General features: G+C 35.5%; 5 protein-coding genes across 9 annotated transcripts; 1 reads left to right on the top strand and 4 right to left on the bottom strand.

Annotated features, from left to right (window-relative positions):
• Nucleotides 1-475: 475 nt before the first annotated feature.
• On the bottom strand, nucleotides 476-2,515 carry LOC149726334 (uncharacterized). Its single transcript, XM_089890414.1, has 5 exons — nucleotides 2,376-2,515; nucleotides 2,199-2,311; nucleotides 1,786-1,882; nucleotides 917-1,031; nucleotides 476-653 (listed from the first exon to the last, which is right to left on the bottom strand). The coding sequence occupies exons 2-5, from the start codon at nucleotides 2,309-2,311 to the stop codon at nucleotides 553-555; spliced, it is 426 nt and encodes a 141-aa protein (XP_089746540.1). The 5' UTR covers nucleotides 2,376-2,515; the 3' UTR covers nucleotides 476-552.
• Nucleotides 2,516-3,285: 770 nt separating this feature from the next.
• LOC149726333 (uncharacterized) lies at nucleotides 3,286-4,984 on the bottom strand. The gene is made up of 5 exons (XM_089890415.1): nucleotides 4,859-4,984; nucleotides 4,685-4,794; nucleotides 4,222-4,315; nucleotides 3,884-3,998; nucleotides 3,286-3,454 (listed from the first exon to the last, which is right to left on the bottom strand). The coding sequence occupies exons 2-5, from the start codon at nucleotides 4,792-4,794 to the stop codon at nucleotides 3,363-3,365; spliced, it is 411 nt and encodes a 136-aa protein (XP_089746541.1). The 5' UTR covers nucleotides 4,859-4,984; the 3' UTR covers nucleotides 3,286-3,362.
• Nucleotides 4,985-5,950: 966 nt separating this feature from the next.
• Nucleotides 5,951-11,828, bottom strand: LOC149726332 (uncharacterized). The gene is made up of 10 exons (XM_089890397.1): nucleotides 10,991-11,828; nucleotides 10,375-10,490; nucleotides 9,753-9,849; nucleotides 9,175-9,348; nucleotides 8,739-8,827; nucleotides 8,209-8,254; nucleotides 7,575-7,821; nucleotides 7,028-7,293; nucleotides 6,595-6,685; nucleotides 5,951-6,301 (listed from the first exon to the last, which is right to left on the bottom strand). The coding sequence occupies exons 1-10, from the start codon at nucleotides 11,693-11,695 to the stop codon at nucleotides 6,069-6,071; spliced, it is 2,064 nt and encodes a 687-aa protein (XP_089746523.1). The 5' UTR covers nucleotides 11,696-11,828; the 3' UTR covers nucleotides 5,951-6,068.
• Nucleotides 11,829-12,592: 764 nt separating this feature from the next.
• On the bottom strand, nucleotides 12,593-19,699 carry LOC149726331 (receptor expression-enhancing protein 5-like). 5 transcript variants are annotated; one of them, XM_089890405.1, is made up of 5 exons: nucleotides 19,506-19,699; nucleotides 15,439-15,532; nucleotides 14,694-14,832; nucleotides 13,428-13,596; nucleotides 12,593-13,034 (listed from the first exon to the last, which is right to left on the bottom strand). In XM_089890405.1, the coding sequence occupies exons 1-5, from the start codon at nucleotides 19,630-19,632 to the stop codon at nucleotides 12,958-12,960; spliced, it is 606 nt and encodes a 201-aa protein (XP_089746531.1). In that variant the 5' UTR covers nucleotides 19,633-19,699; the 3' UTR covers nucleotides 12,593-12,957. The 5 variants fall into 5 exon arrangements, with proteins under 5 accessions (XP_089746531.1, XP_089746530.1, XP_089746532.1 ...); XM_089890404.1 differs by lacking the exon at nucleotides 15,439-15,532 and adding an exon at nucleotides 16,523-16,616 and having other exon boundaries at nucleotides 19,506-19,696; XM_089890406.1 differs by lacking the exon at nucleotides 19,506-19,699 and adding an exon at nucleotides 17,722-17,888.
• A 468-nt stretch (nucleotides 19,700-20,167) lies between these two features.
• On the top strand, nucleotides 20,168-20,876 carry LOC149726330 (uncharacterized). The gene has a single exon (XM_089890410.1). The coding sequence runs from the start codon at nucleotides 20,274-20,276 to the stop codon at nucleotides 20,847-20,849; it is 576 nt and encodes a 191-aa protein (XP_089746536.1). The 5' UTR covers nucleotides 20,168-20,273; the 3' UTR covers nucleotides 20,850-20,876.
• Nucleotides 20,877-21,147: the final 271 nt, after the last annotated feature.

Genomic DNA, 21,147 nt, shown 5'->3' with positions numbered 1-21,147 from the left:
TCAGTTAAATCAAGACGTGGCTTTTAAACTGTCTAAAAAGATCATTTTCTTTGAGACGTTTTACTAAAAAAGTTATAAAGAGGAAAACAATCTTTACCTAAAATTAACACCAATCCAAGTAAAGTGAAGAAATACTGCCGGACCTCAGATTCTCGAGGAAAAAGTCTCGCATTTTTGTGCAAACTTTGCTATAAAAATGGCCGAAGTCGCGACAACTATGTAAGAGTGGGAGAAGTGTGGCGAGCTATGATTGGACGGAGGTTTTTGGAGGAGCGAGTTTCTCCGGAGGAGTGGGAGAAATGTGCTCAAACACGAAAATTAGAGAAACGGCATCAGCTGAGTTACCACGCTTATAACACGGTGTTAGTAATGACTGGCTGAAGGCATTTGATGCTGACAGCAACTTTTACACTTTGCCAATTGAATCCTTACTTTTGAGTAAATAATCGACCGAAAGAAGTGAACACATAAAACGTTTTTGTGCGCACATTTTTTTATTTTAAAACAAGAAGCCATTCCAACGGTATCAGTAAAAATATTTCACTTTACAATTTATTTGTTGTCACTTGCTCCCAGCATTTCCTCCTCTGTTTTCGATTCTTCGATTTCGTCGGTTTCGTCATGGTCGAATGCTTGATCCAAATCGATGGTTTCTAATAAAAATAGTATATAGTTGTGGAATTAAGCGATGTATACAACGAATGAAGAAGTTTATTTCGCCTCTTCGGTCACGGTAACAGTAGAACAGCGCAGGTATAGAATTAGTAGCATAAAACTAAAATATATCCTTTATCTCTTATACGTGTTTATAGGTCTACAAATAGGAATATTATTCATGTAGGCCTACAACAATATAGCGAACCTAATTTACAACACTGTATTTAGTTTTAAACTTATTAGAGACTTGTATACTTACTGTCAGAAAGGAATTGGTCCATTTGTGTCAACATTTTTTCAGCTTCGTCGGATCCAACTTTGTTGGTCAGATCACTTTTCATTTCCTTCAATGCCTTGTTGTAAGAATCCGTGTCCTGCAAAAAAACAAAATATATAATTAGGCGGGGAGGACGGGACACCTTTACCACAGAGTATTCAAGTTTCCTGGTCGTGTTTTAAACAAACAACGGTCTATAGGAGTCGTAAGAATACGGTTTTATATTTCTTTAATGTTCTTTGTTTACTACCAACTGAGAAGAGAAAATAGAATAAAAAAATATCCCATCTTCCCCCATCCTACTATGCTAGGTTGGGGTAAGATGGTTCATGTTTTCGTTCTCTTTTACCATGCCAATTGGTAGTAAACATAGAATATTTACATAATTGAAAAAACTAGGCACGACGAGGACTAATTGTAAAAAACACGATTATAAAATATGAGATATTATCCCCACAGTACTATATAATATACAAGAGGGTGGGCAGAGATGGGAAACCTTTTTATTCTATTTTCTCGTCCCAGTTGGCAGTAAACAAGGAACATTCAAAAAATTATAAAACCCTATCCTCACGACTCCCATAGCATTGTTAGTTGTTTAAAAACAATCAGGATGTTTGGATATTATGTGCTAAAGGTGTCCCATCTTCCCCGCCCCACTATATATAGTTCTACATTTAAAAAACAAACACAACATTTTTTTATATCAACTGGCACTAAATACCAGTTCCAATACAATTTTCAACTCATTTGTGTTATATAGCTGAATTCTTGATTGCGTTTGATTACTTTTATTACGAAAAGACGAGTAGCTTAAAAACGTATTTAAAACAAAATATTTTAAATTTTACCTCGTCTTTGAGTTGACGTAAAGTTTGTAGGTTGGACATGTCGCCCGTCGCACATTTAACCACACGATACGCATGGCCAGCCCACTTCACAACCACCCTGTGTTAAAAATAAATAATTAAAACAACTGTGTGTTTTAATTTTCATCTAAAAATACTAAAATTTTAAATCATTCTCGCGGTGCCAAAGTACAGCGGTTATCGCGTCTGCCTCTAGCCTTCCGAGTACCATTTTGTGTGTATCCATGGGCAACACACTTGACAGCAATTGCTGTAAACTGGTGGTCAAAGGAACAGCAACAAAGTTACAAACGTTGTAAATTGTAAGCTGATAAGATATTAAAGGAAACATCCAAGTTATTACGACCATCGTTGCCCCTTCATGCGAAGATAAATATTCTACATTTATTAATTACCTCCACCGACGACGAGAACTCCTTCGTCTTCGTCGTCTTCGTCGTCTTCTCCACGCATCTGAGTTGATGATCATCATTATCAAGCAAACAACGAACAACAATTTCCAATTCATCTGCAAATAAAAAGAGTTGAGAGCTTTGCCCGAAATACACGATATTTCTTATGCGTGTTCTTACCTTTGATTCTAGCTTCGAAAGCAGAGATTGCCCAGAACATTATTCGAGTCCAGTTTATATTTACTTCAGATTGAATAGATGGGATTTCAAAACTATTGTTACTTCAAGTTATATTACTGTGGTTTCGCAATATTCTATTTGCTGCCACGCGTATCTCTATAGGCCGGTAGAAATTTAGAGAGGCAATTGTCTATTGTCAATATAAGATTTATATGAAACAATACATGCTGTCCGCTTTGAGTCGGCCTGACAGAATATGATGAAATATAATCCGCGAAATATTGCACCGGTCGCCTGTCACAATATATCTCCACAATATTAGCATTAAACAGAAAAATGTCAAACATAAATGAAATATGATGTATTTTAACATAAAAAATAAAGTTTAACGCTTTGTTATTTATAGTGCATGTGAGAAATACTATTTAAAACAAATAATTCGTTCTAGAAACAAAATTAGGAAATTTCTCAGAGAAATGATTGACACTTTAATACAAATCATTGGACATTGTTTATCTGCTTGTTATGGCAGTTGAAAATCAAATCTATCACTCTATACGAGAAGGCGCGCAAAGTAAACAGGAATTTGGCCATCGTTGGCTTATATATAACCAAAACTGTACGTTTGAATTAAATGACACTTTTTTTGTTCTCGCGTGGCGGGCAAAGCGTTTGTTACCGGGAGTTTCTTTGACGCGTACTGCTGTGTATCAGGTGCGAGTGGGAGAAATGGGCGAGCTGTGATTGGACGGAGGCTCCAGGAGGAGCGAGTTTCTCCTCAGGAGTGGGAGAAATGTACCCGAACATGAAGACGGGGTGAAATAATTAAGGAAGCAACATCAGCTGACTTACCACGCTTATAACACGGTGTTGGAAGTAAATCGACCGAAAGAAGTGAACACATAAAACGTTTTTGTGCACAATTTTTTTTATTTTAAAACAAGAAGCCATTCCAACGGTATCGGTAAAATTATTTCATTTTACAAATTATTCGTTGTCACTCGTTCCGATCATTTCGTCCTCGATGTTCGGTTCTTCAGTATCGTCATGGTCGAATGCTTGGTCCAAATCGATGGTTTCTAATAGAAATATTATATATTAATTAATTATTAATACATGCAGCACTAAGCGAAAAATGTATACAAGTATATGGTATCAGTATCATAAAATTAATTATAAAATTATCTCTTTTATGTAAGTGTGTATAGGTCTACAAATACGAACATTATACATACTAGGGTGGGGGAATATGGGACACCTTTGGGACAAAATATTTAAATATTCTGATAGTGTTTTAAACAATTAACAACGTTTTATGAAAGTCGTGAGGATACGGTTTTATTATTCTTTGAATTTTCTTTCTTTACTACCAAATGGGGCGGGAAAATAGAATGAAAATGTGTCCCATTTCCCCCCACTCTACTGTATATGTACAACAATATAGCGAACCTAATTTACAACGCTGTATTTAGTTTTAAACTTATTAAAGTAATGACTTCTATACTTACTGTCAGAAAGGAATTGGTCCATTTCTGCCACCATTTTTTCAGCTTCGTCGGATCCGAATTTGCTGGTCAGGTCATTTTGCATTTCTTTCATTGCCTTGTTGTAGGCGTCAGTGTCCTGCGAGAAAAAAATAAATAATTGGTAAAAAAACGTTAATTATTAAAACCACGGGTAGGAAATAAGGAATATTATCCCCACGCCAACAGTACTATATATGTAACTCTAAATAAATTCATTGCTTTATAAGCGAGAGCTAATATTTGAAAAACGACTTAATTTAAAAATCGATTGAAAAACAACTTTAAAAATGATTTAAACAATAAATAGTTCTATATTTTACCTCGTCTTTGAGTTGACGCAAAGCATTTAGATCAGTGTCGCCTCTCACCCACTTGTATACACGATACGCATGGCCAGCCCACTTCACAACCACCCTGTGTTAAAAATAAATAATTTAAACAACTGTGTTTCAATTTTCAACTAAAAATGCTAAAATTTTAATTCATTTTTTTCGACGCCTGGGCATATAGTGCCTCTATCCCCGAAATTAGCAGTCGAGGCTCGATGCCAATACCATTTTGTGTGTGGCCATTGACAACAAAATTAGAGGCAATTGCTGTAAACCAAACGTCATTCCTGGCCTTTTTCAGCTTTTTCAGCAGCTTTTTTCCAACACACAACAAACAATTATACAAAAAAAACGACCACTAAGTTGCATACGTTAAAACTCGCAAGCGGGTCCGAGGTGTATGAAACAGAACACTCGTGTTATTGCCACACGAGGATAAATATTTATTTCTTACCTCCAGCGACGACGACGACGAGAACTTCTTCGTCTTCGTCGTCTCCTCCACGCATCTGAGTTGATGATCATCATCATCAAGCAAACAACGAACAACAATTTCCAATTCATCTGCAAATAAAAAAGTTGAGAGCTTTGCCCGAAATACACGATATATTTCTCATGCATTTTTTACCTTATTTGATTCTAGCTTCGAAAGCAGAGATTGCCCAGAACATTATTCGAGTCCAGTTTATATTTACTTCAGATTGAATAGATGGGATTTCAAAACTATTGTTACTCTAAATTTTATTTCTGTGGTGTCACGATATTCTATTTGCTGCCACGCGTATCCGTGTGCCGGTAGATTTTTTTGACACTTTTAAGAGGCGATTATCTATTGTCCATATAAGATTTATATGAAACAATACATGCTGTCCGCTCTGAGTCAGTTCAAAACAGGATAAAATGAAATATAATCCGCGAAATATTGTGCCGGTCGCCTGTCACAATATATCTCCACAATATTAATATACAGAAAAGTATCACGTTTGCATGGTATAGTAAAGTGGGGAAAGATGGGACACCTTTAGCACATGATATCTAAATATCCTGATCGTGTTTTAAACAATTAACAACGCTTCATAGGAGTCTTGAAGATACGGTTTTATGATTCTTTGCTTTTTCTTTGTTTACTACCAAATAGGACAAGAAAATATAATGAAAAGGTGTCCCATCTTTCCCAACGTAGGTTACTATATAAGATGTACTTTAACATAAAAAATAAAGTTTAACGGTTTGTTATTTACAGTGCATGTTGGAAATACCATTTTTAACAAACAATTTAATTTAGAAACAAATTTAAGATATTTCTCAAATAAATGATTGACATTTCAATACAAATCATCGGACATTGTTTATCCGCTTTCTGACACTTGAATGGCCGTTTGATGACAATTGAGCATTCTTAAAAAACAATTCATTTAGATTTTCGGCGATCTTTAGATTCGGCTTATAGGTTAGACCAGCGGCGCTAAAGTTTTCGAAGGCTTTCACGGCTTAAAGTCATGCTTTAATATTGGAAATATTTTTATAGCGAAATGGCGCAATGTATAATCATATTATACTATGTTTATTTTTTACATAATAAGGTGGAGAAAATGGGACATATTCATTCTATTTTCTGGTTCCATTTGGAAGTAAACAAAGACCATTTAAACAAATATAAAACAGTATCCTTACTACTCTTATAAACCGTTGTTAAATGTTTAAAAAGACATTTGGATGTTATGTGCTAAAGCTCATCCGTCTTCCCCTATCCTACATTGTTAAAACTAAAACAAATTGGTCAAAATTGTGATTCAGTTGATATCAATACTTTTTTAGACGACTTTTTTATTTTGAAGTTAAAACCGAATAAAGTTGCATGTACGTATCTTTTCGATGTTTGCTTCTTTTAAAATCTCGGCCTCTTTTTCTCGTTCCTTTACTTTTTCGGCCTCGAAAACAAAACCACGACCAAAAGCTCCAATACAGCGCTCTTGCGCCCACTCGCGGGGCATCCACCAAGCATCGTGGTCGTTAGGTGTCGAGCTTTGACGCCACAGTTTCGCAGCGGACGAGGACCGAGCAATCGGAGCTTTAATGTTTAAACCATTAGTGACTACTGAGTTAGAAATATCACCGCTAAACGTTGTGCCAAAACACACACATACGCCTGCACATAGTAGCAGTATCGACCTTAAACCATGTATCGTCTGATAACAGATTGCTAGTTAAGCGCTTAAACCGATTTTATACGGCATCGGTTAGGTTTTAAAATTAGGTTTCACTTTCCATTTATGCTGCTTCAAGAATAAAACCGAAGAAATGACCAATGACACTACAACATAAAAGCTATATATGTAATACCATAATAGTAAATTAACTTACGAATAATTGGCGTTCTTTTAATAAGGTCTCCCCCGGGTATAGCGGCGGTTGTATCACTGTGTATGTTGGTTGGGGTGGGAAAGAGAATTTTCTGTTTTGGGGGAATAAAAAGTTTTTGATAAACATTTTTTATTAGGATAATAATTTTACAGAATGAAGCAAATGTAACTTATTCATTCTTGTGTAGCGGGGCAACGACAGTCGTTATAACACAAGCGTTATGTTTCATACACCTCGTGTCCGCTTCCAAGTTACCACGTATGTAACTTTTTTGTGATGGTGACAACTTTGACCAAAGGATCACTGCGTTGAAGCAATGATTTGCCCAAGCACACATACGTCCACAATGGTAGCAACGTTGACCCTATCACCTCAGGTCTACGGGCGATTGCCAGGGCTAGCTTTAATATATAGTTAATTACGTCAAACTTACATTTTCGTTGATGAGAGAAGGCTCTGATATCGAAACACGCTTCGAAATAGAACCGCTAGGAGATGCTGTAGCGCTGGGCGGAAAAATCACCCTGGGTGTTATGTCACGAGGACAATTTCCGCTAGGTGTCAGTGCTCCCTTTTTTCGACGATGGTGACGTGGCTGTGACGTCACATTGGAGCTTTTGTCGTTTGAGTTCATAAAGTTCATGAGACGAGTGACGGAGTCTTCGCTTGAAGAGCTACCAGCAGCGCCATTAGTTGCCGCTAAAGATGAATAAATGTAACTTATTTACCCTCGTATGGTCAATCGTTATAACACGGGTGTTCTGTTTCACACAACTCGTGCCCGCTTATACGAGTTACCACGTATGTAACTTTGCGGCTTTTTTTTATAACATTGGTAGTTTTTATTAAATACCTTACAACTAACACATTAGCCAACTTAGAATGACAACTCAGTTGAAGCAGTTAACGTTAAGTATCTTGCCCAAAATAAGAACACATCTTTGTTCGGGCTTTCAAAACACGAAAATTCAGAAGTTCACCTGGTGTTCCAGAAACTTCTGCTTTTGATTCGTTTTGCGACAACTTGAACTTGGTATCCATGTTTTGGTAAGCAAGGTCGTTGTTACCGTTACGACTGTGACGTTGCATGTTGGATGGTGACGTATCGGTGGGGATTTCCCGCATCAACTTTGGATAGGGGGCGTAGCGAGGAGAGCTGCGGAGATTCTGGGGTCGACTTTGGGGGGAAAGTTTGATGCATTTCGGTGGCGATGGTGGCGAGGCAGACTAATGTGTAAAAGTATGTTCAATATGTATATGTATATACTATACAATACATAGTAGGGTGGAGAAAGATGGGACACCCTTTTATTCTATTTCCTCGTCCAATTTGGTAGTAAACAAAGAAAAAATAAAACCATATCTTCACGACTCCCGTATAGACCGTTGTTAAATGCTTAAAACACGATCAAGATATTTGGATATTATTTGCTAAAGTTGTCCCATTTTCTAATCGAGTTTTTTAACAAATAACAACGCTCTCTTACAGTCGCGAAGATATGGGTAAATAATGCTGTAACAGTCTTTGTTTGCTGCCAATCGGGACTATAAAACAGTATGTGAACATGTACCATCTTACCCCATCCCACTACACAGGTATATCTTCTCACTTACCGGTTTATACGCAACTGGTTGGTTGTTAAGTAGATGCATGTGTTTCCTGTAAATGAAAACAGTTCAATGGGCTAATAGCAAACGTTTGGCTAATACAGCAAATTTAATTTACTAATTATTTGATGAATAGTGGTGTATAACTCCCAGGCAGTGTGAAGACAGATCAAACAGGGTTTGTTTTACATAACTCTTGTGCAGGTTTAGCCCCTGGCCTAAAGAATAGGTCCCTTTGCAAGGACCTTACCCTTATATAATAGAATGGTATAATATTGTAATTTAAATTGTTAAAGATTAGTCTACTATGGTAGAGTGGGTAAAAATGGGACACCTTTTCGTTCTATTTTCTCGTCCCGTTTAGTATGGTAAACAAAGAACATTCAAAGATTTATGAAACCTTATCGGCTTATTCCTACGACTTCCATTGACCGTTGTTAATTGTTTAAAACACGATCAGGATATTTATATATCATGTGCTCAAAGTGTCCGTCTTTCCCCCACCCTACTACAACACTAGTACTAGTATAACTCACACAAAAGATGAATGGTCGTATTCCTGTGCTGCGAGTCTTGATGGTGCAGGGGCTTGTTGCTGTTGGACTAGTTGTTCTGTCACAATCTCCTGATTTTGACGTAACAAATTAACAATTAAAACTATGATAATGAAAACCGTAATTTAACAACAGTATAATGTTAGAAACGGCTGTGTTGATATAAAAGTTAGTATGTTTCACCGAAAAAATGATGGCCGACAATTTAGACAACCCATTAGTTACCACTGGATTAAGAATTTGCTGTCAAGCGTCTTGCCGAAGGACAGACACGCCGACAATGGTAGCACCATCGAGCTTTAAACCAGTAACCTCTGGACTAGAGGCAGGCGCGCTAAGAATTGTGCCACAGTGGCTAATATTACGTTACATGCTTGTAGCAAAAGCAGCATGAATAATTAAACACAGTTGTTCTTACATCAACGGCGAATTTGTTTGCACTAGTTTCCCCCTTTAATAGTTTTTCGATCAGCAATGTCACACAGTGTTGAATGTAAGCCTTCTCCGTATCCAACAGCGCCCTCCCATGGTACGCCGCTTCAACCACTAGGTAGTGCACGCGAGATAAGTCGAATGTTTGCTGGTTTGTCGGCTGGGGAAAGACATTTGTGTAAATGAATCTAAAGTATTTACCTTAGCGTGGCGGGGAAATAACAGTTGTTATAAGTTATAACACGAGTGTTCAGTTTCATATACATCGTGCCCGGAAACCTTATACTATATAGAGGCTTTTTTTGGTATAATAAAAAAATACAGAAAAAATGTTGTAGCCTTTACAGATATTTCGCAACTAATTATATTCAATAACTTAACTGTTTATCATAGCGCGGTGAGGCAACGCCAGTCGTTGTTATGTTTCATACACCTAGCTCGTGCTTGGTTACAAGTTGCCTTGTATACTTAGTAGGTGATTAGTTTAGAATTTAGATGTTTTAGTTTTCAAACAAACATAAAAGCCTCCAAGTATATGAAAAAATAAAATCACGCTAAACTTACTGACAATGATAATTTACGAGGTGAATGTTCATTTTTTTCCTTTTCCTGTTGACTTGGTTGGCGTTTGATTTTTCTGGGTCGAGGGGTCGGTTTTGGTCTTAATTTAAAACATAATAATAATATAAACCTAATTGTTATTGGATATTCACTCGTATATCGTGTACTGTTGATGTTTTATTGCGCACGATGTGCGGTAGTTTTATACACTTCATGCCAGCTGGAAAGTTACCACGTTCATATAGTAGGGTTGGGGAGACGGAACACCTTTAGCACATAATATTCGAATACCCTGATCGTGTTTTAAACAATTAACAACGGTCCATGGGAGTCGTTGGGAAGTAGTTTTATGATTCTTTAAATGTTCTTTGTTTACTACCAAATGGGCGAGTAAATATAATGAAAAGGTTTCCCAGCAACCTTCACCGCCTATATTATTATTTTCAGTGGTCGATTATTTGTATACACTCTAACTTGAACAATCTATTAATAACCACTGGGTTGAAGTAATTATCGTTAAGTCTCCTGCTCTATAGGGACGTATAAATCGGCGGTAGAAATTAAACATAGGTAAGGCTGTCTAAATAGTAAAAGAAACATCAACAAAAATAATTTGAATACATACGTAGGTGTTATTGAATCTTGTTCTTCAACGTGATTTTGTTTGGTTGAGTTTTTAATTTCTGGTTGAAATATTTCGTCTGGTTCTGGTGGTTCTGGTGGTTCTGGTGGTTCTGGTGACTGAATGATGAAAATTTATTATGGAGGTATTGCGGTAGGCTGCGTATTAAGAATAGTAATTAGTAACTATAGGCTATCCATCAAATTCAAAGTTAAATTCGTGGTATAACTCGTAAGCGGACACAAGGTATATAGTAGGGTGAGGGAAGATGGGACACTTCTTTATTCTACTTTTTCGTGCAATTTGGTAGTAAACAAAGAACATTCAAAGAATTATAAACCCCTATCCTCACAACTCTCTTGCTCGTTCTTAATTGTTTAAAAGACGACCAGAAAACTTATTTGTTTGTGTTAAAGGTGTCCCGTCTCCCTCCACCCTACTATATGAAGCAGAAATTCTTGTTATAACCACTCTCGCAACGCCGCCGCGCGAGGATAAACCAACGTCTAACTTCGGGATAAATCAACTACAGTCTTTATACATACAAAAAAACATAGCTAGCAGCCTAATGATAATCAACTTTTATTAAGCAAGTTAGAATGGTATATAGATAACTTACCGAAGGAACATCTATAAGTATTTCCTCGGGTTGAGGCGATGGCGATTTACCCAAGAAGTAATTCCATCCCCAGGAATCTCCATTTTCATTCGGCAATGGTTTATTTTCGTTAATACTTTCAGCAGCAGACGTTTCGGCCGATTTTACTTTTTCGTTTAATTGTACTGCTGTACTTGAATACGTTGGACGAAGAGGGACCTCTTTTATAGTTTCACGTCTTTTTTGAACTGACTTTTTTCTGGTATAGCTAGCTTGCGGAGCCACAATGTCGGTATCTTCTGAAGTTGTCGTCGTAACTGACTCTTCTGAATTTGCACTCGACAGTGTATTTATCTGGGGCTTTTTCTTTCGGAAAGGAAAACTAAAAAACCTTTTCCAACGTGAAAATTTACTTTTGGTTGGAGGCGCGCTTTCTGTTGGCGGGGCGCTCACTGTAGTAGCCGTGGACAGACTGGTTTCTGACGACATTACATAACTTGGACGTTTTTGATGCTGTAAACTTGGATAATGCTTAGGTGTTATAGCGGACCTATTTAAATGATTTGGACTTTTCCATTCGTCAGGACTGTCTGATTCTTCTGACGACAAATCATTGCTGTTAGTTACCGTAATTGAACTACTAGATTTGCGTTGCTTGCGTAGCTTGTTCCCAGAAGTAGGGCACGGTTGGAACTTTCGAGGGGTAGGGACAGGTCTTTCACTCATTCTTCCTACATAAGCTAATTATGGACCATTCTAATAATGATCCGTACATGGTGAAAACGCTAGCTTATATTATAAGCAGTTATACATTGAGGAACAAGACGTAAAAAAATACATTCAGAAAATAGTTTTTTACTAAAATAAAGCTAAACATTAACCTATGTTTTACAAATACGTTAAACCTTGTGATTACGTAACAAACGATTTATTGTGAGGAGTTGCAAGTCATAATATTGGCAAAATGTTACGCCTAAAATTAAAACATAAATATTGTATATATTTTGTGTTACGTTTTTAAATGGATGAAAATATTTGTTATGCTCTTCTACTACTAACCGGTTTTATAGACTAATACTTTTTTTTAAGTTAAATTTAGTTTATTACAAACAACCGAGTGTACTACTGTCGGGTAACAAATTATGCCAATAACATTTTGGACGTTCTAATTCGGACGCCATTTCTTGCGTAAGCGTTATTTTTACCGTAGATAACAGTCTACTTTCCGAATGACAGTATCTTACTTATCCTCGCGCTGCGGGACAACCACAGTCGTTATAACAAGAATGTTCTGTTTCACACTTTTTTTGTTCAAGTTACCACGTATGCAACTTTTCAAGGGATTATTTTAGGCGATTTCGTTATTGTATGGCTATAGCTGCTAATTAGGGACCACTAGGATGAAAATAATATTATTAAAGCGTCAGTTGGAGCAACTACGGTCCACTGTTGTGTCCAGGAACACACATGTTGATAATTTCAATACTTCATCAATGAAATGCTGCAAATCATAGGACTAAAAAATAAATATTTTAACTTACCCTAAAGCGAGCCTTGAACCCATACCCTCTGGTCTAGAGGTGAGCTTTCCAACTACTAGTGCTGAATATTCATCCAAATAAATCCGGAAACAAACTTTATTGACTGAAAACAACTAACCAACTTTTGAAATTACACCAGCAAAATAATATACAAACTATTTCATGCAAATGTACATGTTTTTTCTTCGAAAATTTAAATGAAAAATGCTTCATGGGTTGCAACGATGTTTATAAGGGCAGCTAACAGTAATCTAATAGGTTAAAGCAACAGTTTAATAAGCAAGCCAAATTTGAAGGTGCCACAGTGAATTGATTAATTGCCAGACGTCTAAACATTGCAGAATTCCGAATATATTAATATACAGTGCCAGATCAGCAGTTTGTAAAGTTCCAATATATATTATGATAATGAGTACAAATAATTATTTTTTTTTCTTTTTAAAATTCTTATTCATCTTTTTTCAATCCCTCTTTTACAGCTTCAGAAGCCATATCAGCTGCAGTGTCAGCGAAACTGCTGTGTGCTGAAAAACAGTTTAGAAATTTATTATTATGGAAGGTAACAGGTTAAATTCTATCTATACTCTACACTATGAAGATGCATGGTGGCTTCAGATATCTCAGGCTCACAGTTACACTGTTATAAGGAACAATTTGAATAGCACATTAATGACCACTAGGTTAGAGCAAGTAAATGTGTTTTGTCCGAGTATACACATGTTATCATCGGTCCCAGTGGTAGCAACACTGAGCTAATACCTCTGGAAATGAGGCACACACTTTACCCAGATACTAAATCCCTTGCAATGTGAACTACCATAAGCTTTAACTCATGTATTAAGCAAATAAAGAATCGACCCAGCATAAAACTCCACTATTTAAAACTAAGTTAGCTAAACCAAAGTTGTTTAAGTTACCATCCTTAGTGGCCTGGTCTACCAAGTCCTTTGCCCCCTTTGTAACATTAGAAAGAACATTGTCAATCTTTGACTCATTACGAAGAATAAATGGACGGATGAACTTATTGTAAAGAGTATTAGATCCATTCCATGACACAGGGGCCATACACCATAGCAAGAAGATGCACTGAATAAAAAATGGGTTGATGTAGGTCTATAGTTTAAGAAGGTATATTTTAAACAAGAGCTACCAGAACTGAAATAATTTGGATAAAAAAGGATTAGTTATAGCAACAGTAAACAGATTCAAAATGTCACGCAACTACCAGACAAACTATCTATAGCTTTGTGGCTGTTTTCTGTGTATACTGTTACAGTGTGTTTATTTTATGTTACATTACATATATTTCCATTGTTTTAGCAATGTAAAATGGAAAAATGTGCTGGAAACAGCTGTGTATAAGTATATATGAATATATTAACATCAGGCTTAAAATTTCCCCTCGGTTGTATCATCCAATATTATTTAATATGAATTTTCATGGAAATTCAGAGTGTTAATGTTATGTAAACAGTTATATTATTCAGAATATGAATTTCAAAATACAAATTCAGGTATGCGTCAATGCCAGCATTAGTAAACATTACCTAGAACAGTGACAACCATTATAGGAAGATTAGCGCATCCATATACAGGAAACTCGTCATAATTTAGCTTGTAGCATAAACGCAACTTGCAGCAACAACAATAGGCTATATTACCGTGCGGCTAATTGCAAAGCTTATTCCGGATATTACAAACTATGACTCAGCATTATGAATATTCATTTCATCTGTTTGTTATAAACATATACTTGCAGAATGCACTGCAGTAAACAATATATTTTAATTAATGGTGGGCACTTTCGAATAGTGTTAAAAATTCACATAAAAGTGTCCGAAAAAGCTCAAATCTTTTACTTTTTTTATGTGCTAAAGAAATTTATGTGCCACAATAAACCTATTACACAATGTGTTTTACTTTAAGAAAGCTTAGCGATACATTATGTTTAAACCCCCGAAAATGGGTGCTTGAAAAGAGTGCCGTCTTTTAATTTAAAGAAGTCTTGTGGCAGCTTTAGCATCAAACAAAACATGTGAATGTTGTGTATAAAAACATGGAAAAAAACATATTCTTAAAATATAAATATGTAAGCAGTCAACAGCTAGCTATAGACTTTAGGATGTTAAAACTAAATGAATGTTTTTGTTGTTAAATACAAGGAAAAATAACAACAAACTTACTTTTCCCAAGAAATAAAACGGAAACCATGAAAGAAGAATGTCTGAGAAAAACTCCGCAACACTGAAGGTGGCGAACACCACCCAATACATTAACCAAGCTGTATCATCATCTTTATTCACAGATTCAATGGCTTTCACACTGGAACAGAGTACCTTGACTTGAATGTTTTATTGCATGCCATATAAAAATTATTTAATTTTTGCTGATGTGACATTAGATATTACAAAGATGTTTTTGGCTAAAAAATGATTATGTGGATAGTATATATATATATATATATATTTATGTGTATATATAAATATAATGTCAAATGTGTATATGTATATATATATATCTATTATTTATGTTCTGTCTGGTAACAGAAGTAACACAGCATATGTTGGAAATATGTAATTAAGAAAGCAATTTTAACAAAATGTGGCAGTGTATTCAAACATAAACTAAAAAGCATGCATTAAAACTACACACTACACCAGAAGTTCTTAAACCATGTGGCACTGAGCACTTGTATGCTGCCAAACTAGCCATATGAAACATTCACTTACCAAAATTTATGTGAAATATTCTAGCAAGTGGTGTAAACAATTGTAAAAAATGTCTAAAACTTTGGCATGCATACAGAACTAAACAATCCAAGTGTGCTGTGACAAGAAAAGGTTGAGAACTCCTGGTTACAAAACACAGGGGGCATGCAAATCATGTGGAAACAAACTAGGAAATAGGAACAGATTAACTGCTACTTACGATTTGTAAGCTGGGTATAAAAATCCAATTAAGTTGCAAATAAATGAGGCCAAGTAGCCAGAGGCGAGCCATAGGCCAATAAAACCTCCCAGACCTACAATTAAAATTAGGAGGTGGATAAACTAAAATAGCCGCTGAGCAGCTGTTGGTGTATGTAATATGCACTTAGGTGAAGGCATGCATTATTCATAGTAATATGTTAGGTTTATGATCTACTGTAAATTGCTATTAAAATGTGGTAACATTTAACAGCATCTACTGAAGTTTAAATTTTTAAGGAATGACATTACCAAAAGGAGTGTTTTGTTTGCACATCTTTCACTTTTGTTAGCTTGGTACACCTTAACACGTATGTACCGCCGTACCGGTACTGTACTTTGGCCTCATTAACAGGAAAAATGTTTAACATTACAAATATATATATACATAATACATTAGATTGGTTTATAAAACATTCATACCATAAAAAGCTTGATTTTTTAAACAATTTAATACGAATAGCCTATTGTGTTAGCTCACCAGATTTTGGGACTGTCTTCTCATTTAAAACAAGAGAATCCGTTAAACAAACAGGTAAGAATGGTGTAAGACAAGATGCTATGTTTATATCCGGGTAGCTACTCATTTTTATACACAAATGTAAAACTTAACATAAGTGCATATGTCTACCGGTCTATACAAGTATACTAATATTACTTATATGTATATTGTAAAAATTTGTAATGTAAGAATGATATATTGTGGTATAATGCTACACTGACATTGTTTTTTTGTAAATAATCTGCTGTAAAAAGTAATAATTTATTGTATAAATTCGGCGCGTGTTTTAAAGTTTGAACCTTAAGTTTTAAATTTATCAGGCCTTAGACTGATCTAGAGGATTCTAGTGTTGCATGAATAAAAACTTTAAAAAGGTCCAAAAGCTGCAGCACTATTATATGATCTAAAGCAGAATTCACCAATTCCAAGGCTGTAAGTTGAAGTATTACACGGCATGCTTATGGGGTTAGTTTAAGGATGCGATTTAACATGCTATGAGTGCAAGACATGCAGAAAATATAACTGTGCATGGGGGGGAACTTACGATACATAGGCGGGGTAGACGAAACCTATAAGATTGCACAACAGATCGGCCCCATAACCGAAAACGAGGTAAAGACTGATCAAAGACCCCACAGCTGTGTGAACATTTTAAACCTTAAGTTATGATGGTAAAAATACTTATTTTCAATAATATTGAAAATTTATATTTGATACTGGTACCAAGATTAACGAATTCCTAATTTTATAGCTGTTTCCACAGTACATACAATTTACTAAGTTTGTGAATTTAAAAAATGTATTAAAATGCTTTATTTGTTCATATTTAATCTAAATTTGTTTTGTAAACGAAAGTGGTGTCTGCCTACACAAAAAAGGTAGGCGGTCAGAATTGTAGTGTCCCTGATTATTCCATAAAAATTTAACCTATGATCTACAATACGGGCGCTGGGTCAAATCGCACTATTTTGTTTTTACAGACATTCATGTTCTATGGGAATTTTGACTAAATCAAATTAATTTCTACCTACAAACACATTTACAATGATAAAGAAGACTCTCTCATAACGTTTATACTAGATAAAAAGACCTTATGCGAAATTAGATTTCATTTTATCTATGTCTACCTTTAAAAAGCTTGCTATTATTTTAAACACAAAACTGAGTTAACTAGTACTGTACTGATAGCTGGTAAAACTAATATAGGGAGGGATAAAGACTGTAAGCTTTAGAGCATCCAACCAATTTAATCTTTCAATAACTTCCTATGTTGGCTGCACATATGGAGTGCAAATCAAACCATTGTTTATGCAACACTAGTGTTTCTCAACTTTTCAGGTTCGTGGCCCATTACAGACAACACCAATGGTGCCTTTTCTTTAACATTTTTAACCAATTTGCCCATTGCAAGGTATTTATTCTCGTGTGGCAGGGCAAAACCTTCTTTATTACAAGTGCTGTTTTATACACCTTGTGCCTGCCTATGGGTGATAATTTATTTAAGGGGATTTTTTATATTTTTAATGTAGGGCTAAGAATTTAAACAACCCATAAAGACCACTAAGTTGGTGCAAGGCTGTTAAGTGTCTTGCGCAAGAACACATACACAGACAGTAGTCTAGTGGCATGTGGCATTATAGAACCCATTAGAGCTGCGCTAGAGGCAGGTGTGCTAACCACTGTGCAGCGGCACTTAACTATAACTAATGAAGAATAATTAAGTGCGGAAAACTAAGAACTTACCATAAATAGCCTGGTTGCTTTTGAATAACTTTTTAAGCCCTGACCTTTCCAAATATTCCAACGCTATTTCCATATATCTCTGCATTTGTGGTGTTGCTTCAGAGGTAGAGGCCATTATCTTAAACACTTATCTAAACCTAATCACACAACAGGAAATATCTGCTAAGCTGTAAAAAATATCACTTAGCTGAACTGTATAAAAATAACACCGGCTATATACTTTCTACTGTGGCAGTCGTAATAATGTGTTTACTGTCATGTCTGTTCTAACACTAACCCACTTTCATCTACCTAAATACTTTGAAATAAAAACCTATATTAATTTTGCTTATAATACCTGAATTGTCATTAAGTAATATCAATCAACTGACAGACCTAATTATGCAGTTGCATCACATAACATAATATTATTGATATGACATCATAAACTGACATAATCTGCATAGAACAAAACAACATGTTTCATGTAAACCTCTTGTATAAAAGTACCTGCATAAAATAAAATAAACTGAAGGTATCTTTTATATAATAATAATTTTTTTATAAATAGCCTAAGACTAACTTTACTTGTACACAGTACTTCTTAACCCCTGGGTTGCAACTTGCAACCAAAATGGTAATGCAACTACAATGGTTCAAAAAGCCTTTTTACTATTTGGCCTATCAGAAAACATGCATGGTTGGGTCAAATTAAGTTATGAAAATAAAGCCACCAAAGCTTTGCTGATAACTTATGCCTAAAAACCATTTGGGTATTAAATTAACACAAGGTTTACAAAGAACTGTTTTATCTTAATGTGTCAAAAAGATCTCTTATGTCTAAAAAAGTGATCTTTTATGTCTAAAAATCTATAATACTTTTTCTACAATGGACTACTAAACAACATTGCTGTGCCTGTATTCTGTTGCTTTGCGAAGATTCCAACTTCTTTGAAAATACTTACATCTTTGGAACAAAAACAAATATGTAGATTGGTAGCTCAGGCTGTAACAGTGTAACCCTGTAATACTAACTCCTGTTGTAGGTGTGAACTTTTTGCACTGAAATGTACTTTGCATTAATACTAACAGCTAAAGTCAGCTATCATAACTTAAATAGCCTACTTTAAATGGCCTAGCTAAAATAACGGACTGTGCTAAAGGCTGAATAAAACGGGGGTACTTCGGGGGTCAAAGTTGGTCGAATGAAAAAGTTCAATTTTAGTGCAACAATCGTCTTTTCAATCTTATGTGGACTTTTATGTATAGGCCTTTTTGATTGCTTGTTAGGAAAAAGTATGCTTATTTTTGTTAAACAATAGAATTTTGGACTGAGAATGTTTTAAATGTCTCTTATACCTGTTGTGTTGTATTATTTTGAGGGGGGAAAACAATGATAAAAATTACTATTAAAAAATTAATTTGTCAGTATAATTCCTTTAGTTATAAAAATGGCATTGTTACGTAACAGTAGCTACGCAGACTTTTTGCAATTGAGAATCTTTCGTGACATTGCATATTAAGCTGGAGGTTTGGTGTTTAGGGGGGTCTTGCCAAAACATTTTTCTTGTGCACTATACATGCTGATACATTATAACTGTACATGAATGACATATTATGGGTTATTTTGTACACTGCAATTAAGGCTGAATGGTGGGTTTACAACTGTACAATGTTCCAGTAAAAGGTATTTTACATTGGTACCAGCATCACTATTTCATTTAAGATATAGGCCTATATTAAATATATATATATATTATACTACAGAACAAAAGAAAATAAATGAAAAAAGTATTTAGTCTCACCAATAACAATGTAGCGTTTTTTGACATTGGTTTTCTTTTCAATCTTGTCTAAATAGCTGTTTATCACATTATCTTGCTCCAATGCTATGTCCAACTTTCCCATTATGTTCTTCGGTGACATAGCCATTTTGAAAATTTACAGTTATATTTTATATGGAACTGTATAAAATAGTTGCACATGAGAGAAAACGCAGTACAAAAAATAATACAGCATACCTTAATTTATAAAAAAGTAGTGTGGAGTAAAAATTGGTTTACTGTACTAAAATATGTCTGCACTGACACTACTGGTTCTAAAAGAATAGATCACGGTCAGGTATTAAACTAGTAACTCTTCGTTTATTAATATTGTATAGTGCATGACTATACAATAATAATAAACTAACAACTAAAAACACCACGCAAACCCTATGCTACAAAAAACGCTCAACAGAAAACACTGTTAAGACCAAAGCCACTATTGCTTTAGGCACCAAAGCTCTGCACACTAAAGAGCGTGCTCGCTAACTGTGTGCGCCATGAGAGCCAAAATGAAATAAAGGTCGCAGGAATTATTAAATTCAAAATAATAATAATATCGGGGATGAAATATTCGTCATATTTGTTGATATTTTGAATATATTGTTTATTGTGCACGTAGCGGACGTCACAATGACATTTGTTTGTTAAGATAACGTAATAAGCGTTGAAAAATTTACAGAAAATATTTTCAAATTTTAGCTGAAAAATAACTTGTTTTCGTAGAAGGGACACTTTTAGCGCAAAAAAATGGGAAATATGTTTTATTATCCTCTCGAGCCAGAGGCAATAAGCTACCACAGACCGCAGGACTACAATTCACTCGGTAAACGTAAGTCGGACATCAAAAAGGACGAAAACGAGATTGACTTGCTGCACCGAACATACTGCGCTGATATTTTCTCCCAGCGTAAAAACATCAACCAAAAACGGAAGATGTTAACGGATGTAAGTGATGAAGATTACGCTAAGCGCTTCCCGCAATGGGAGGCGGAAGACATAGGCGACTACAAGGTCCAATTTGAGATTTTTGACTTAAACCGAGATGGTTTAATCGACTTCAAAGAAATGAATATGGTGCTTGATGAATTCGGGGAAAGCAGCGACGAACAGGACCGAATAAAATACTTCAGGCAGATTGATCTTGACGATTCTAATAGCGTTGACTTTGAAGAGTTTCTGCTTGTGCTGAATAAACTGCAACAGGCGGCTGGGCTAAACAAAGCAGCCGGCAACATCGGTAATATTGTAACACAAGGTGCTCATCAAGTTAAAGAATTAAGGAGGATGTCCGTTTACAAGCAACTGACAAACGGCTTGTTTTAAATAAAACCGAAGGTCATTTTGTTGGAATTTGTTTGTTTATTGTTTTGTTGATCAGTTTTATTTTTTAATAACTCTAAAATAAAAGACCAAAACACTATAAAACGGCAAATCAGCGCGCCTGCCTCTAGCACAGAGTGCCGATTCCGCTACCATTTGGCGCATAGGTGTTCTTTTAGCAGAAAAAATAGGGAAATTGCTTTAACCCAGTGGTCACCAGTGGGTTGTATAAATTGTTTGTCATACCTTAAATAAGAACAACTTTAAAAAAATAAGAACCTGCGTTATAACGACTGTGGTT

Source organism: Ciona robusta, chromosome 12 (genome assembly GCF_009617815.1).
Source record: "Ciona robusta chromosome 12, ASM961781v2".
Lineage (NCBI taxonomy): Eukaryota > Metazoa > Chordata > Ascidiacea > Phlebobranchia > Cionidae > Ciona > Ciona robusta.
The sequence above is the reverse complement of the archived record's forward strand: the minus strand, read 5'-3'. Positions and strand labels throughout refer to the sequence as shown.

What these genes read in the sequence shown, in the direction of transcription:
- LOC149726334 (XM_089890414.1), bottom strand. Translation starts at nt 2,311, where the DNA reads ATGAATTGGAAATTGTTGTTCGTTGTTTGCTTGATAATGATGATCATC. An exon ending in TACGTCAACTCAAAGACGAG is followed by an intron (nt 1,032 to 1,785) that starts GTAAAATTTAAA and finishes GTTTTTTTGCAG; the next exon opens with GACACGGATTCTTACAACAA. An exon ending in GGACCAATTCCTTTCTGACA is followed by an intron (nt 654 to 916) that starts GTAAGTATACAA and finishes TATTTTTATTAG; the next exon opens with AAACCATCGATTTGGATCAA.
- LOC149726333 (XM_089890415.1), bottom strand. Translation starts at nt 4,794, where the DNA reads ATGAATTGGAAATTGTTGTTCGTTGTTTGCTTGATGATGATGATCATC. An exon ending in CGTCGTCGTCGTCGCTGGAG is followed by an intron (nt 4,316 to 4,684) that starts GTAAGAAATAAA and finishes TTTTTAACACAG; the next exon opens with GGTGGTTGTGAAGTGGGCTG. An exon ending in TGCGTCAACTCAAAGACGAG is followed by an intron (nt 3,999 to 4,221) that starts GTAAAATATAGA and finishes TTTTTCTCGCAG; the next exon opens with GACACTGACGCCTACAACAA.
- LOC149726332 (XM_089890397.1), bottom strand. Translation starts at nt 11,695, where the DNA reads ATGAGTGAAAGACCTGTCCCTACCCCTCGAAAGTTCCAACCGTGCCCT. An exon ending in TACTTATAGATGTTCCTTCG is followed by an intron (nt 10,491 to 10,990) that starts GTAAGTTATCTA and finishes TTCATCATTCAG; the next exon opens with TCACCAGAACCACCAGAACC. An exon ending in TAAAAGAACGCCAATTATTC is followed by an intron (nt 6,302 to 6,594) that starts GTAAGTTAATTT and finishes TAAACATTAAAG; the next exon opens with CTCCGATTGCTCGGTCCTCG.
- LOC149726331 (XM_089890405.1), bottom strand. Translation starts at nt 19,632, where the DNA reads ATGGCTATGTCACCGAAGAACATAATGGGAAAGTTGGACATAGCATTG. An exon ending in AAAACGCTACATTGTTATTG is followed by an intron (nt 15,533 to 19,505) that starts GTGAGACTAAAT and finishes TTTTAATTGTAG; the next exon opens with GTCTGGGAGGTTTTATTGGC. An exon ending in TTATACCCAGCTTACAAATC is followed by an intron (nt 14,833 to 15,438) that starts GTAAGTAGCAGT and finishes ACTCTGTTCCAG; the next exon opens with TGTGAAAGCCATTGAATCTG.
- LOC149726330 (XM_089890410.1), top strand. Translation starts at nt 20,274, where the DNA reads ATGGGAAATATGTTTTATTATCCTCTCGAGCCAGAGGCAATAAGCTAC.